Source organism: Platalea leucorodia (genome assembly GCF_965183815.1).
Source record: "Platalea leucorodia genome assembly, chromosome: 2".
In the NCBI taxonomy this organism is placed as follows: domain Eukaryota; kingdom Metazoa; phylum Chordata; class Aves; order Pelecaniformes; family Threskiornithidae; genus Platalea; species Platalea leucorodia.
In genome coordinates this window covers 84,279,691-84,296,924 of record NC_138824.1, presented here as the reverse complement: position 1 = coordinate 84,296,924, position 17,234 = coordinate 84,279,691, and the positions used below count along the sequence as shown (strand labels likewise).

At 45.7% G+C, this 17,234-nt stretch overlaps 1 protein-coding gene across 1 annotated transcript in view; it reads right to left on the bottom strand.

Moving 5' to 3' along the window:
- Nucleotides 1–17,234, bottom strand: part of NHS (NHS actin remodeling regulator) — a gene marked incomplete at both ends in the record, with an annotated part of 256,977 nt that overhangs the window by 12,523 nt on the left and 227,220 nt on the right. The window contains 2 exons of the mRNA XM_082337899.1: nt 8,272–8,405; nt 10,785–10,937. Coding sequence (XP_082194025.1) covers nt 8,272–8,405; nt 10,785–10,937 — 287 coding nt within the window. The remainder of the gene's footprint in view (nt 1–8,271; nt 8,406–10,784; nt 10,938–17,234) is intronic.

Sequence of the window (17,234 nt, the reverse complement as noted above, 5' to 3'; positions counted from 1 at the left end):
GGTGATTTATCAAATACATTACATTGACTGCTAATGTTTTCTGATGTTATCATTATATCTCTAAGGTTGCAATCATTGTGTCAGGGTGACAATGGCCAGCTGGCTTTTTGTCACTTTTTATAATGCTTGAAAGGACAAACAGCAATGCCCATAACGTCCTGGGTCTCGCTGAATCCCTGCACCTCTGAAATCCTCTTCTGGCGGAAACTCTGGTTTGTTTGTTGCAATGTCCTGCTTTCAAAACCAAGGAGTGAAGGATGACTTCTTTTGAAACAGGAAAACAAAAAAGGAGATGAAGAAAACAGGTCTGTTGATCACACTGGAAAGCTCTAGCAAGTGTTTCTTGGTGAGGGTTATTATGTCCCCCTGCATCAGTCAGCAGACCTGCCAAATAATCCTATGAACACTGTTCCTCCCAATCTTTATCAACACCGCCATGATGGACGAACCACAAACCTCAGTCTGAAAGACTGCATTATATGGTCTCCTCTCAAAAAAGAAGCTGTGGTGAGACTCAAAAGCCCTAATTCTCCATCTTGTCCTACTCTCTTCCTAGATACACACGACCTCCTGCTTTGCCCTGGTCCCATGTGCAGGACTAAAACCAAGGGAAGCCTCCAAATGAGCTGCCCATCAGCCTTACAGGAGAGCAGAGGAGGGAAATCAAAAGAGGACTGTTCCCAGTTAACGTTTCCAGCAGGTTAGTTTCTACCCAGGTCAGTGCAAAAACAGTTCTCCCAAGCTGGGAAAAGTCCTTCTTGCAGGACAAACACCTCTGTTTGTGCAACGCAGGGTGCAGAGATACTGCATCAATCAGTTAAGTCTACTCTTCAGGTACGCATGGGTGATTTCACGCTTGGTCCTCCGGCTGAGTTTCCAATCACCTGCTCTGAGTAGACTGACTGCATTTAATGGGATCAGGGTTTGAACTGAAATTCAGCTTCCCTGTGGAAAGTGTTGGGAGGATCTCTGGGGAGGGTCGAGACCGGGGGAGACAAATGCTGCTGAGGTGACAAGAGTTGAGGATATGAAATTCTGCAATGTCCTGCAAAGGCCTATGATGGTCTTAGTGCACAAGGAGAAGGGGACAGGAGGGACCTCCTGCCCTGAGCTCCAAGCACAGCTACGTGCATGAGACATGCGGGGGCAAACCTCCCCAGGAGAAACAGTGGGACCTCGACTTTGGCCTCAAGCAAAGTCTGGCTGTGCATCTGTCTGTCCTGTCGGTGCGGGGCTTTCCTACCCCCCCTGTGTGCTGCTCTGCCCTCTTCCTCTGAGAAAACACCCATCCGGTTATGCATAACCATAGCCATCGTTGATGTGCTGAAGTCTCAGGTCTCTGATTAAGAACATCAGCAGGACAAACTTCCTAGGTAGGTTCCTACCATGAAGAGGTAGGACAAAAATAGAGGTGACGGGCAGAATTTCAGCTCGTGCTGTCACAGCAGTGCTCCTGAGAAAGCTGGTGCCACTGCTACTTCGCCAAGGGGTCCCAAGGTCACCTACTGCCTGTTCCTGCACAGTGCCTGCCACCGGGCAGCCAAGGGACACTGGGATATAGCAGCAGCCTCAGCATTTCAACACCTCCATGCTGGGGGAGAGAGAGAGCTGCCGCTCTTCAAATGTTCTCATTCACTCAGAAGACCAGAATACCTCTAAATGTCCTGAGTAAACACGTAATTAAGCAAGAAATTATTATTATATACCCAAGGCTGTTCTGGTCTGATGGACAAATCTGCAGTTAGTAATTTTTCAAAGTTAATTTCTTTTGTGTGGGTGTGCTTGGCAAACAGCAACAGTGATAATCAATCTGTTAAATACAAAGCCAGAATACTTTAAATAGGCATTTTTCTTTAATGGGCTAAGATTGCTTTGAAACCAAACTGGTGCGTAATTGCTTGAATAGGGATTTATTCTGCAGTCACTGACAAATGTGAGCATCTTTATTTTCTGAGCTATCCCATCAACTTCACTTGCAGAGGTGCCATTGTGCTTGTGAAACTGCTTTGCAGTAAAAATCTTTAAAATCTTTGCATATGCACGTGATCTGATTTCTCAGTGCTCTGCATCTCTTTGATGTGAAAGTCTTTGGTTTCTGTGCACTACAACAAAACAGTCAGATGTCCAAGTCTGAACTAGTCAACAAGGCTTCCCCCATAAAGAAAGAGAAAGCGGCACTGATGCAGAGCAATTCAGCTCACCTTCCTTCAGCACCTAACTCAGGGCGAGACTGAAGCACCCTTGAACACTCTCCCCACTGATTTTAGGAAGAGCGTAGCGTTACTTGCAGGAACCTAAGTCAGGACACACGATTCACCCTTTTAGCGAATGAAAATCTTAAACCCCATTAGTGCAGTGACAAAGAAGCAAGTCAGCAGTCAACAAGCTTGCCAGCCTGGCAATTTATGGGCCTGCCCCATTTATTGTCCCAGAGCTGGGATCCGGAGAGGGAAATGAATGGGCCAATAACAGGACACTTCAGCTCCTCTTCTGTTTTCCATCCCCCAAAGCTTTGAGATGCCACTGTTGTTCGGGATCTTCAAGATATAAGGGAAGACTAGTGCAAGAAGCATCATTTGCGTTAAATCATGTACCTAGCCTGCCTTACCTATAGTGACAGCATTACAGGAGATACTGGGATTTCAAAATTAGTGCACAGGGCGTATTGAACACAGTGCAATGGTGAGTGGAAAAACATAAACCCAAGAATAAAGAACTAATTTTTCTTCAGGTAATTAAAGATGTCTTGAGAATGCTAAAGCCTCATCAAGAGCATTTATCCTCAACATGTTTGTCAACTTTAGGCATGGCTGAATTGATTCCTTCCCCCTCAGGTGTGTTCGACCATGTAGGCAAGGTGTCACCTCGCAGGACATCTCGCTGGCTGAGTCACAACCCCCAGCAGCGCAGGGCCAGTGCTGGCATTGCTGACACAGCCCTGGCAGTGTCAGCACAGCCTTGGTGAGGGCAGGAGGCGGCTAGCAGCACAGTGGTGTTCTCCAGAGGATTATTTTTTACTCCTGCTGCCTAGAAGTTGCAGCTAATAAAAAGCATAAGCAATCAATATTATTTCTTCAGGCTTCTATAGCACCGAGTGGTGGAAATTTCCTTCCCAGGAAATTTCCCTTATGAATAAAGTGGGTGATATTCACCCGAGCAGAGCATTAGCATGTAGCTTCAGCGTCTGCAAGCTTCATATAGGGTCCATTTCCAACATCAAACAGAACATATGCGGGATGCTTTCACCCTATGTGAGCACAGAAATAATATGTACTTGTTAACAGTATGTCCTGACTTCATGTTTGAAAGCAAACATTCACATACTGGAAAGGTAACATGTAGAATAAGTGTGAACTAGTGTTTAATCCCACTTTCATGTGAGTCCAGTACTGACTCCTTCTGTGGCCCTGGGTGAAACCTCTCTGTCTCCCTTTCTCTGCCTGTAAAACCGAGAGCCTGCTGCTTCCGTAACTCACAGGAGTTCAAGAAAATGGTATTGATTTACGTCATGGAAAAATGAAAGGTCTGGTAAAAGGAGAAGAAATACTAATAAAAGGTTAGCAGCTTTCCAGCGTTTTCAGAGCACAGTTGACTACTTACTTAATTTGAAAGTAACATTCGTACCTATATAGCAGCTTTCTTACGCAGTCAACTGACGCCAAAGATAAAACAATGGGGACACTTCTGCCCATGCTATTTATTCTGCAAAACACAGCCCTGCTCACCTGCCGGCTCCCAACGGTTATATTTCCATATATTTCATTCTCCTCAGGCTTTTGTTTTATCTGCTTGTGGGTGTTTTCTTTTCTTTTGGAGCATCACAAATGTCATCTGTTAAAGTACTGACAATCCTTTAACGATTAACGTACTGCTCCAATGTTTTGACAAGGTAAAGGCAAAAATAAGATATGTTTTCTGACAGAAGTCATACCACACATGGCATTCTAGCAGATGAAGGTACAAAATAATCATCTCATGACACAGGGTAGTAGGTATTACGCTTATTGCACAAATAGTGCTGTACAAGTTCATTCTGACAAATAACGCCAGGCAGGTTTTATTTCTAACAGCTACAGGCAGGATTTGCACACAGAAAGTGCATAGCCCAACTCATGCCCGGCCCTTAACTCAGTTATTTTTTATTGAGGCTTTGTATGGCTTCAGCACAAAACGGTGTGAAAGTTAGTACATGCAGTTGTGTTTCCCTTTGCTGTATAAAGCATGCTATGGCAGACCACAGGGAATATTTTTGAAATGGCAGGGAGATGGAATAAAAGTACCTGATGCATTATTTTCTCTTCACATGATAATTATGAACAAACTGTCACTGAACTTTGTGCAATTGTGAGTGTGAATTTCCAAATATTATGGGTTCCTTGCTCCATCTCCCTTATTTAATTATAACAGCTGTTCCACGAGGGGTTTGAGAAAGTGTGGTCCCATGACATTCTGAACTTGAACACTGAGATTTTGGAGCCTGGCTGGTTGGACTCAGGGAAACCAGAGAAAGAAAAAATGCAGAGAAAATGAAAGAGCATCCTGAAATGCAGTTGGAGTGACATAGCATCTTCACACTCCGTGACTGGCCTCAGCAGTGCTACAGGCAGGGTTGTCATGGGAACATGCGTGAGGAATATTTCCCTCGTTTTCCCAAGTCCATACCTTCCTCATACTCTCCTCAGATCATTTTTGGGGTTTGGGGTTTTTTTGTTTCATTGGCAAAAATGCCTGAACAAATGATACTTATAAATGTGTTTGGTTGTATAGTTCTTCTGTGCAGAGAGAGACTAAGTATGCTAGAGTTTTTCAGCTTTAAAAATGAATGACTGGGATGGATAGGAAAGTAAAATCATGTCTGCAAAACCAGGAGGGGCATGGAGAAAGGGAACGGAAAAGCAGTGCTCACTGTTTCTCACGGTCTAAGAACTAGAAGGGATGCGATGAAATTATGAGGCATCAGGTTTTAAACAAACAAAAGATAGATACATTTTCATACAGATTGTTAAAGTCATTGTCACAGGATGCTGTTGAGGCCAAGGTGTAAATTTGCTAAAAAATGGATTAAACAAGTCTCAAAATCAATGCAGACAGGTTCCTTGGTGGCCATTACTCTGTATTTGATCTCTGGCTCAGGAGCTCTGTAACCAATTTCTGTATGAAACTGGAAGGATGAATCATGGGACAATAAACGGCATAAACCATGCCCTGTTCTTATACTCTTTCCCAAAGGATCCCCTTCTGGCCTCTGGGCTACGTGGACCTTTCACCAGACAAATCAGGGCAGTTCCTGTAACAAGAGTAGACTATAAAGCTAACTCCAAACTTATCTTGCCTGGGACACAAAAGATCCTATGTCATTTCTAGTTCTCTACTTCTTCTCCACGACAAAATGATCTTGTGATGGAACAGTTGAAAATGTCCCTCCAGACCCATTTACACTAGCATTAGTCACTTTGGACTTGAATTAATTTGGTCTTTCTAGGAATTTGTGGGACTTTGGCATCTTCCTCCCTGTAAAAATAGTCATGCCTAAAAGTGAATCTTCATCTGTTGTGGTTGATTTTCTCTAGCTTTACTATACAATCTTTGGAAGATCTTTGGAAAAGCCCATAGCCACCTAACTGGTAGCAATAAAACAGCAGCCAAAATGTACAAATGTGGAAGCCTTGGCTGGTCTCAGACATAGGTGACCTGTTTTTCAGTAGCTTTCAGTAGTGATAGTTCTCCTAGTCCTCACAGTGGTAATGTGAACATTACTCAAAATCAAGCCACTTATTTCAGTGCCTTAATGCATGCGTTTATTTTAGAGGATCAGTTTGGAAAAGTCAGATCCTGTAACTTTTAAAAATTTCCCAGGTTCTTGTTGATCACTTTCCAAATTTATAAGAAACACAGAAAGGGGTGTTTATTGTTGTTTTATATTGCTTTCACCAGCACCTTTCCAAAGCATTGGAAAAGTGGAATAGAGAACAGACTGCTATGCCATGAATAAAAATTCTTGTGGGATTTAACATCTTTAGTTCATTGACGAATAGATGATACAATCGACTGGAATCAGATATCAAACATTACTGACAGCCCCTGAAGCGGATACGCCTTTGCAGATGTCAAAAAGCTTATGCCAAAAAGGGTAAGCTAGCCAATAACAGCATTCTCAACTTCCTCTTGTAATGATATCATTAAGTCATGAAGGCTGGCACAATATCAATTAGTTATTCATTGTTCCAGTGTCCTGTAAAAATCTCTGATTAACCTTCTGCCAGACAGAGCATTCATGTGCAGCTTCATCTTGCCTTGTTCTCTCTTTTTACAGTTGCCCCATGAACAAGGAGTTCTCTAAGAAATGGGTCAAGGCACTTTGAAGTATTCTGGCCTTGGAGTATTTGCAATTACCAAAGCAGAACATTGCCAGATGCCTTGAAATCGATAGGACGACAACCTCCAAGCAGCTCTTGTTTGCTCCTCCTCAAGGGAACACTGAACCTGGTCAGCTTCCAAAAAAAGGCCCAATATGGGTGGGCACAAAGCTTAATATTTTTCCTCTTGAAAAGAAAAAGGTGGACTTGCTGATAAAGCCAAGACATCTGCATTCAGCATGACTTAATTTTGCCAACTAATACAGGACTCAGAGGGCTGCTCACTATTTATTATTATTTTGTGTTCCACAGATGGAAGTAATGTCTAAAACGCACTGGTTGTTTTCCAAACATGCAAAGATTCAGGCCTTTCACCACTGAGTGTGCAATTTCAAAAGACAGGCCTCGTTCCCCATCTGATACTAACTAAGAGAGCTTTATGTTCAATATACTGTCCAAACTATTATCTGTAACTAGTTCTGATCCATAACGTGGGGTCACCTCTCCTTTACCTTTCAGTGACCCTACAACAGCTCTAGCTTTGATGATGACTTAGAAAGAAAAAACAGGTAAGTCTGTTTCTCCTTTATGTCTTCCTACTCTTTTCTATGCTTTCCCTTAGCATCAAGATATCTTATTTTGGTTGAATCATAAGGCCTGCAAATTTAACCAGTTCAAAGCCTACAGTGATGGTGATGCTCTCCTCTAAATTATCCAGATAAGCAGTCAAAAAGCCAGAACAGTCAAACCAAAACCTTATCAAGCATTTCATGCTTTCAAATGAGAAACAAAACTCTTCCTACGGACTGGCTAGCTGATGTTTTGCTCCCTAGACAGATGCTTTACACTATGACTCCTCTACCATTACAGTATTTCCATGTAGTTAATATAATGGATTAGGATGAATGTACTTGGATTTTTAAACTCAGTAGGTGATGATTCAGTAGCTACACACTTATAATGTGCTCATGGGTGTAGCATCTCTGTCCCCGTGCCTGCAGATGCAGGACATATCTATCCCTACACTGAGGGCTGGCATTAGACATATGCATCAATTAAAAGTCAAATCCAGGTCTGACCTGTGGAGTTTAAAATGGGTTGAGGAATGCAGTGGCTCTTAGCACAGGGCAGAATTTAGCTACTATGGCACTTTCATGGGTCAAACACCCCAAGCCACAGAGGTACCAAAGTCCTGCTGAAACCAGTGGGAATTAGTGACACAATCAGAGTTAAATTTCTGGATCTGAGTGCATTTCTTTTAATGATGATAAATACCATATCGTCAACACTAATTTGATTTCAAATTAGTGCAGCAGGGGCAAGTCAGCACAGACATACAGGACCAGATATTCAGCTGGAGTTCCTGCTTGGCTGGCTGCAAGGACATATGTGAGAAATGAAGCATCTGAAAAACCGTAGGTGGACACTGCAGAATAGGACCATTGCCCATACATACATCGAAACTGTAGCTCCTCGTAGCTGGAGAAGTGCTGCTGAGCCTATCTGCACCCATGCGAGCCTCAAGCCAGCACTCAAAGTCATTGAGTTCTTGGCTCCTGGCAATGCTAATGCACGGGCTGAAATTACAGCACTTACTGAAATTACAGGAGGGTCCTGGAATTGCTACCTAAAGCAGGAGCAGAGAATGTGAAGGACTGTGGAGAAGCATGTGAATGAGTGCATATGTGTGCTGGCCACGTGTGAAAATAAGAGATTTCTCAATGGAAACGCCCACCCTGGGGCTGGGTGCTGGAAGCTGCAACCCGAGTTATGTTACAGATCAGTCTTTAAAGTCAGCTCTGTTGTACCCACACGGGCTCGGGGTGGGAGGGGGGCACTTGTGAAGCACTGTCACGCTTAGGTCCCACAATGCTAATAACGTGTTTGTGTGTAATAGCTGTAGTGAAAGACTTACTGGTAGCAAGTGCCGATCCTTTATCGCTTGCCTCTTTTGACTGCAGATTGCGGGGAAAGGAGGAAAGGGGGGAGCCACCACAGTGATGGGGCCTTGGACTTTTTGCTCTCTGTTATCACCTCGGCTTCGATGTTCTGTTTCGGAGGAGAAAGAAGATATGAGTCTTTCAGAGTGTTAAAAACATAAATATCTCTATTAACAGCACAACAGAGACACAAAAAGAACGTGGACTCCAAAGATGAAGGTCCTCCTCTTCTCCTCCGACTGGTACCTATATGATCCCTGTTGCAACTGAAGGGGAGAAGCACTTACTGGACATCCAAGCCCCTGGAAGAGCAACGCTCATACAACATACCCCAGTGTGTGCACTGAAGCTGAATTCTCCCCAAACGGGATTTATACCCTTCATCCCTAGTGCCAAAGGAGCTACCTTCCATGTGCTTGGGACCCGAGTCCCGATTCCCAGTGGGAACTTGCAGCTCCTGTTGCCTTGAAACATCAAGCTGCAGTAATGCCTGCACTCTACACGTATAAAATATACGCCTCTGAGGAGAAAGAAGGAAGCACAGCCCCAGGTAGGATTTCCTTCCCTGGCTGCATGGCAGCGCCAGGTCCTGAGCATTGGCTTGACATCATGAAGGTTGTTGCAGTGGCAGCTCTGTGTGGAGGAGGTCATCCTGGAAAAGTCAAGATGTCTCCACCCCAGGCCCAGAGGAGTCTGCCTTCACCATGGGGTCACAATTTTCAGTCCTCTTCCAGCATCAGTCCCAAGTCTCTGAAACCTTCCAAGTGCATGGGATAATGCTTATGGACTTCCCATCTCTAATTTCAGGTGAGAGTCAGATAATTACTGTTTGCATGGAGTGCTGCTGGAAGGGGATGATGGATTCACCTGATGCACATAACTATGGTCCAGTCAAAAATGTTTGCTGCTAGCATAGCTGTTTTCTGATCTAATGTTTAGTTTTAATTACTCCTGGTTAAATAGATAAAGAGATAATGACATTTTGATAGAAGAAATAGGTGAGACACAATAAACATGTTTAGGATAAATTTCCAATTATACTTTCACTCCAATATATGCAGTTATTTGGAAAATAAAATAAAGCAGCAAATGCCAAGCTGCCTGCTGAACCTTCACAGCTGCCGTTAAACGCAGAGGATGGGAAGTTGCCAACACAGAGATCTGTAACTTTAAAATGATGAGGCATTTTCTGACAGCTGCCTTCCCTGCTGTCAGGATTTCTCCTGCCCACAAGATGGCAGGCAGAGATCAGCCTGGTCTGGGATAATTGCAAAGCAGAGCTGCTAAGAGCAGAAAAGCCAACTTCTGCTCTGCTCCAAAACTACTGGGATTGCAATTCGGCTGTATCGCTCTTTGCGGTGCTATGAAGACATACTGCATCCTCAGTGTGTTCTGGAGCTAAAATCTGTAGAGAGGTTCAACTGCAGTAATTAATTGGAACGTTTTAACCAGCTAACAGATGCTCTGCAGATCCAAGTAATTGATTATTATTATAATCTGGTAATAATAATAAATGAGCAAGACAATGATAGCTGTTGGTGCAAAACGATTCCAACACAGGAGGCTGCTGCTGAACATTTTAAGGGTGACCTGCATGGGTTTTCTCCTTCCTTATTGCATAGAAGACAGAGAGGCTTGTTTGCCTACTTTTACATGCTTCCTGGTGAGAATTTTCCCTTGGTTAGGTTCCCAGTGAAAACTGACCTTTCCCCATCTTTTGCCTTCCCTGTCGTGTGCCGTTGTAGGACCATCCAGACGCTTGCACCTAGGAAATTCCCTTTATGGCAGGGATCCAGGAGCCCGGTTAGGACCTTGATTGCTCCCGCTTCCCCCCTGTGTTGCATGATTCCGTTTTGAGGCAACAGGTCTCCAGTTTGTCAGGCGATGTCAGGAGGTGTTCCCTGCCCGACCCTTCCAAGCTGTCTGAGGTATCACCTGGCTTTCAGCTGCCACCATTGAAGGATGCAGGTCTCCTCCAGTATCGTGCTTAGAAACCCCATGCAGACAGCTCAGTTTCTGTGGAGACTCTGTAATACCACTGAGCTCCAGTTTCAGCCCTTGGGAAGTTAAATCTTATCTGTCCTGGAGCTGAGGCATTGTTTAACATCTGTTTAGCGGAGGCAGACAAGATGGCCTTGTTGAAACACTCAGTGCCTCCATCCTTTTGGGGTCAGTTCATGGATTTGCTCACACAATTCAGACATGTCCACTTTAATAGAAAAACATATAAACAAAGGATGTAAAAAGGAAAAGTAAAAAGTCCTTTCCAGCTCTACTCTGGTAATCATAAACAAGCGGAAGAGGGCACAAGTCTTTTCTACTGCTAGAATTTCTTCAGATTTATTTCTTAGCCTGAGTACCTCAGTCCCAGCGGACACCAGTGCCCACAGCCCTGTGCCTGTGCCTGAGCGCCCTGCCGCTGCCTGGAGGGGACCGGGGAGAGGCGGGACGTGTGCGCACTGGGGCCGGAGCGCGCGCGAGCACCTACCTCTGCGCAAGGCTCGCAGGTGCTGCTTGGCGTGGTGGTGCAGCTCCTCCACGCAAGGCGGTCTGGTGGAGGGGAGGAAGATGTTTCTTTGCTGATGCCAAGGTGCTCGGTAATAGACACTCAGTTTGCTTTCTGCATCCAGGTTGGAGACAGCTGTAGGATAAAACCAGAGTGCAAGGTAAGACCCCTAGCCTCTCTTACATCAACCGAGCTGAAAAGCAAAGGGTCTCGCTTGGAATAGCAGCGCCAAGAACGAGCGCTGGGGATGTTACAGCACCTTTCCTCCCACCATATAACAGTGACCAGTATCTTCTCCGCATTTCCATACCACGTTATACCACTTAGCATTTAGACAATGCACTTTTGTCAGATCGCAAATGGCTCTATGGAGGCAAGTAGGTGCAATGATACTATATTGGTGTTAAATATATGGACTAAAGGGATAATCATTTCATAGATAGCAAAATGAAAATGTAAAGAAGCTATGCAACCTTCCCACAGTGACATTTTGAGCAAGGGCAGAGGGAGGAATGGGTCTTCCATTTACCCATTCTCCTGCCAATATGCTCTTTCACTACCTCATGTTACGCACGACTAATTTCTGACACAGGTTGCTAGCTCGTTGCCTTCCAGAGCGTAACAACTGAGATTAACTGCCCGCCCTGCTGAGCGACTTTAACTGTCACCTATCAAAAGAGGTTCCCTTAATAGACAGGGACTTCTGAGGGACAGGAACACTTCAATTCCATACAGAAAAATCCTAGAAGTCTGCCTCTGAAAGTTACATGAACCAAGTCCATTAAAGGTTTAAGAGAATTTCTCAGGAGCGCTGGGACTCAGGGGAGATGTGCCCAACCTCAGCATACACAGTAGCTGGCTTTCCAAGGGCCAAAGCGGGATAGGAGGGCCATGGGGGATGCCAGTGCTCTGCCCCGGCTGGCCGCACAGAGCAGGCTTGTCCCACCTGTGCTCAGCAGCCCACATAATGCAGCAGAGCACGTGGCATGTCCTCAGCTATAGACTGGGCTTGCTCCTTCTTCTACAGGCATCGATACAAACAGTCTTTCCAGTCATCATCATCTTGTAACGCCAAGGAGCTGCTGCAGCTGTTTTGCTTACAGGACAAGGCAGCGCGATGCAGGCGGGCTCCCTCATGCACGGGAGGAAGGGTGGTGGAGGTACCTCCTGGGGTTCCCTTCCCAGCGAGGAGGCAGACAGCCAGCGTGCCTCGGGTTGGTCCCCACACTGGCCACGCACTCCTCTCCTTCAGCCTCATCTCTCTCGACCAGCAGGAGCCCAGAGTAGCTGCCACGAGTGGAGCAGAGGCAGCTTCAATCTCAACACAGTCAATCTCAACGCTGATGGCCAGAGCCCTCTTCCACGGAGAATACTACCAGGCATTTGTAACGCTGTGTTAGCCAGCCTGTGTGCCAGCCCCCTTCTCCAGCCTCTGTCTTGCCCACTGAGATGATGGGTATTTTGCGGCCGTGCCCTCCCCTTACATTGCTTTTACCGCTCCAGGCAAGCGCAGCCCCCAGCCCTTGCCCCGCAGGGCCCTCGCCACTTCCACAAGAGCAGGAGAAGGGACGTGCCACTCTTGTGGGACACCACCGAGGGGCAGACCAAGCCAGAGAAAGGGGTTGGCGGCAGGACGCCCACAGCAGCATGTTTTGTCCAGCAAAAACAACCATGTTTCAGAGCTCTCATCTACTTTCTGTGCTTTTGCACTCTCTGACCTGCAGGAGCAGTTGCCCTTCTTTGAGGGGGAGTCAGTGCAACATGTCAGAGAGCTGCTCTCTGGTGGAGATGCTTTGCTCTTTCTGGTTTTGTTGCTTTCTTTAATGCATAACAACATTCACTCGGGCTGAAGGCATACAAGGGCTTTGTATAGAGAAAGGAACTGGGTAAGTACAGTAGGAGAAGAAGAAGGACGGAGCAGATACAAGGGGAGAAACCCAGGAACCGTGCTGCCACGTGCGGGATGCTGACAGATTTTGTCAGTTCCCTTGATAAAAAAAAAGCAGTTCACAAAACTTTGTGGGTGTCATGATGGAAGTGGTGGTATAATACGATGACAGACCCACTGAAGTTCAGGTTCTCAGAGCTTAGCACCACCAAAGGGACCCTGAACTCTGTGCCCAGTCGGCAGCCTTGCTTTGCTTCTCAGTGGATTTTTGCAGGTGCGGTTTCACTCAGTTTACAGTACATTTGCAGTGCTGCTCTGTGCAACTGGCCGGCCATGGTGTCAGTGCAAGGAACGGCACCAGGGTGAGAAAAAAACGATTGATAGTGCAGGGGTTTGTAGGATGAATGACAGCAACCTCTAGGTGTTCATCATGAGGATTTACTAGTTACATTATCGACACTGTAATAACATAATGCTGCCAAATCGCAAGCAGAGCTTTTGATGGCTTGTCTATCTGTCACCACTGCAGTAGGTGAATATCTCACTATCATGAGCTGATTCTGGTATTTCCTTTACCCCTTGAGTGTAAGGAAACACTATGTCTATTTTGCAGACACGGTACCAAGACACAAAGTAACTTGCCCCGATCCTGTTCTGAGCCGCACTCCCTCCTAGGGAAGCTCATCTCAGCACAAAAATCTGTAAGTGATAGTAACGATACCCCACCCATTCTTTATATCGCTGAGGATATGTGGTATTCATGATCACAAATTGTACCCTGGAGGCTAATGAAATGGCAGGCACAAGCAGTTCCTTCCTACTCCCAGAAAAAAAACTGTCTAGACTGCAGCTCTAGTAGTTGTCTGTGAGCTCAATAAGTGACTGGAAAGTTTTACCTACTTATGAAATGTTCAGACATTTCATTAGACTAGAATAGATTTTGCTACAAAATTTAACTTGTAGAAAGCTCTTCTGGCTTTGGCAGCAGTGTTTTACAAATAAGACGAGTGGGAGTTGGGTTAATATACTTTGTGTGAGACTTAAAAATGAAACCAAGCTAATACAATTCCGCTACATGCTTGCTGTTGTAGACCCACATTGCTGTTCACAGATAAAATAGCATGACCTCTTAGCCATCCAACAAGTCTCCCTTAGCCAGCAAACCTGGCAGAGCTATGCATAGTGCTGTACCAGAAGAAAAATAAAGCACAAATACATTGCTTATCTTCAAATGATAGGACACTAAGAAGCTTACAGTACCCTGTGCCATGGCCCCAGCCAGTGCGTATCCGTATCTTCTTGCCTTTCCCTGCAGGAACTCTGATTTGCCATGTCAGGGAATATGCCCCACTGACACCAAGAAAGCAGAAATATTGCACAATACACACTGAACTGAACAGTCCTTTAAAATACTCAAAAGCTGGAGTGGATTTTCTAGGTGGTCCAGAATATAAACTAAAAGAGCTGGCAAAAAAGCTGCAAGGGGATGAATGTTCTCAGCCTGCAGTGGGGGAGAAGCTCTGAGGGAGGAGAAGCACCGGGTAGGGTAGAGGACAATGCTGGCCCAAGGACAAATAAGTATAAACCCGCCACAAAAGCAAGCAGGCTGGATGTTTGAAGAACAGCATCCCAACCTCAGAGCAATGAAGCTCTGGAAAAGCCTCTGGGAAAGGGGAAAGAGAAGGAAAAAGCTAGCCGGTAAGTGAGAGAGCCTGCACCCTTTCTGAAGGGGATTATCTGATGTGATTGCCTGCCAAAAGAGGGACCTGCTTCCACTTCATTCCTTGCACATGTCCTTCCATGTCCTTTGCATATTGCCTGTGCTCCTGCAACGACACCTCGCTTGGCCCCCACTCTTTGGGCATGGGCCCCTGGGAGCTGGGCACCACTGCTGGGAGCTGAAGCCAGAGGATGCAACCGCCGGAGCAGAGCATGAGCTTTCAGGACCACCGAACGTCTGGTTTTCTGCACAGGGTTGAACCTCTTACCTCCACTAAAAGAAAAAAGCCAGCCCTGCGGCAGGGTAATTCAGCAGTCAAAGACCACTGGGCTGAGATCTAGAAGACCTGTTCAGTCAAAGCTTTGCCATATACTTCTGTTAAGAGCCTGGGTTAAATATTAACGCTCCCTATGCCTCGGTTCTGTAAAATGGGGATAAGGTATCTCTTCCAGCCAGCACTTCTTTTCACTTGGTGTTTTACACTGCAGGCTGTTTTTACAACGCCGAGCCTGCGCGTGGCTGTAGCCCCTCAGCATCCTCATAATACGCATAATAAATAAAGCAATACAGAAACTGTAAAGCCACAGCCTTTAAATTATTAACAGCTGGACACCACAGTGAATGAGAGAAAAAGCCTGTACAGATACAGGAAATGCTGCATTTCAGGCATCAGATATAGATTGTTAATATATTTTTAGTGTGCGCTTTGATCAATTTAGAATATACAAGTGAATCATATAAACTATCATGTTCATTTCATTCCCGAGTTAAAGTAATTGGTTTTTTTTGTCTTGTGGGATGACAAAACGACAAGAGACCATTTAAATGGATTCTCCATTACATTCTGTGGATCCATTAACGTTGGCTGGTTTCCTGACAACCAATGTCAAACAGACATACACTAATGGCTGTTCTCATGAGAAGATTTTTGAAGGTTTCCAAATAGCTGTTTTATCAAAGTTGATCATGTTTATCATTTATAGACCTCGTCTTCACATCCTCTCGTTCACTCTCCCTCCCTCCTTTAGCAAAGCAGAAAAAGGATCCTGCCGTAGCAGAGCTGGATGTGGATGCTTGAAGGTTGCACGGCTTTAGTGCACTCAGGCGTGGTTGTTCTAATAATAACACCACAAAGGCCAAGCAAGAAAGATTTCTGCTCTATTTATTTGATAGATCCAGGGGTTTCCCCCCCCAACTCCGTCTGCTTCTCTAGATGCTTGCCTCCCCCCACGGCAGCTCCTTCTGTTTCCCAACTTTCTGTTATTTCTTTCGGTATTATAGTTGCCGTTAGGCATCGGGGGGAAAAAAAGATAATTTCCTATGTTTCCTGGTTCAAAGAGAAAACACGATTTGGTGTAAGGTGTGAAAAAGTGTGGAGCCTGGAGGGGATTTGAGTGGCGAGCAAAGAAGGTGCCTACGTGCTAAGGGGCAGAGCCCAGAGCTGTCATGCAGTGAACTCCAGCACAAGTGAAGCTGAACCGGCAGCTGCTGAATCCTGATTAAAATATCTGGATTCCAAAGGACAAAATCCACAATTAAAAAGGATCAGACTAGCGAATAAGCCTATTCCAGAGCCCAGTTGCTCTTATGAGAGGCACTAATGACCCAGGCACTTTGTGGGAGGCAGAGGAGCTGGGGGCTGCACACCCACCACGCACCCACCGCTTGCTTCTCCCTGCTGTGCTGCAGGGGTGCGGGATGCTCCCACTACCGCAGCCAGCAGCACCATGCCAGCCTCTGCTCAGGAAGCCCTTCTCCTCCAGCATTAAGATGGTTGACTTGTCATTTTAGCAAATGCCATTGTTTTTAGTCATTTCAGGTAAAAATGGTGACATTTTTCTTGTGAAATTCAGTGTAATAAGAAAGGTGTATGTTCACTCAGCCTTGCATAAATAGGCCTACACCAGCAGCAGCAGCAGGGTTCAACCTGATCAAACTCTTCCACACCCGCTGCCCAGGTCAGCAGTGAGTTACTGCCTGCTAAGTTTGTGTGTAAAACATCGCAAGAAAATGAATTCTGAGAAAGACCAGATGATCTCAAAGACTAGGCAGCCTGGCAACACATCCAACTTCATCATGCATTTTAGTGCATAAATGTTTCATTGAGGCAAGTGCTGAGTCTGATGTGAATTTTATTTATAGCCCTGAATGTCTCGAATATATGCTTTCCCCAAGTACTCGTGTCTCCGCTGTAATACCCAGGGGGTTTATGCCTACAAGGCTGGTAAAAATCTAGTCGCTTCTCCACTGTATATGTCCCACATTTTGTGCAATGCATCAGCAAGCTCAGTACTTTCAAAGCAGCTCCCTCTGCGGCTGCTGCTTCACAGTGATGGCACGTTGGGTGCCGGGGCTCACCCAGTGGGGACACAGGAGCCCAGAGCTCCTCGGAGATGGGACAATCGCTCTGTTTTCTACAATCGTGCTTGCTCCCAACTCTGCATGCACCCAGACACTTCCCCCAGTCTTGACCTATTTGCCAATGGCAAACCCCACCAACTGGAACCACAAATAGCTATTTGGATCAGCCACCTTGCCGTCCCATCTTTATTAAGGACTGCAACATGCCGATGCAAAGGGAGTGTGTTGGCGGGGCTGCTGTTCCTTGCAAATAAGGCTACCGGCTCTTCAGCATTTCAATCACCCTGCTGAACAACGGCAACCTCACCATAACTTCAGCGACTATACCTACAAGCACGAGCATGCACACAACTCCCCTCACACCTCTAGATAAAAAATTTCAAGCGATTGGGGCCAGAAACTCAGATGTACCCTGGTGCCCTCAGGAACCCTGTTCACCCTGGCAGGGGCAGGCTGCCATGCT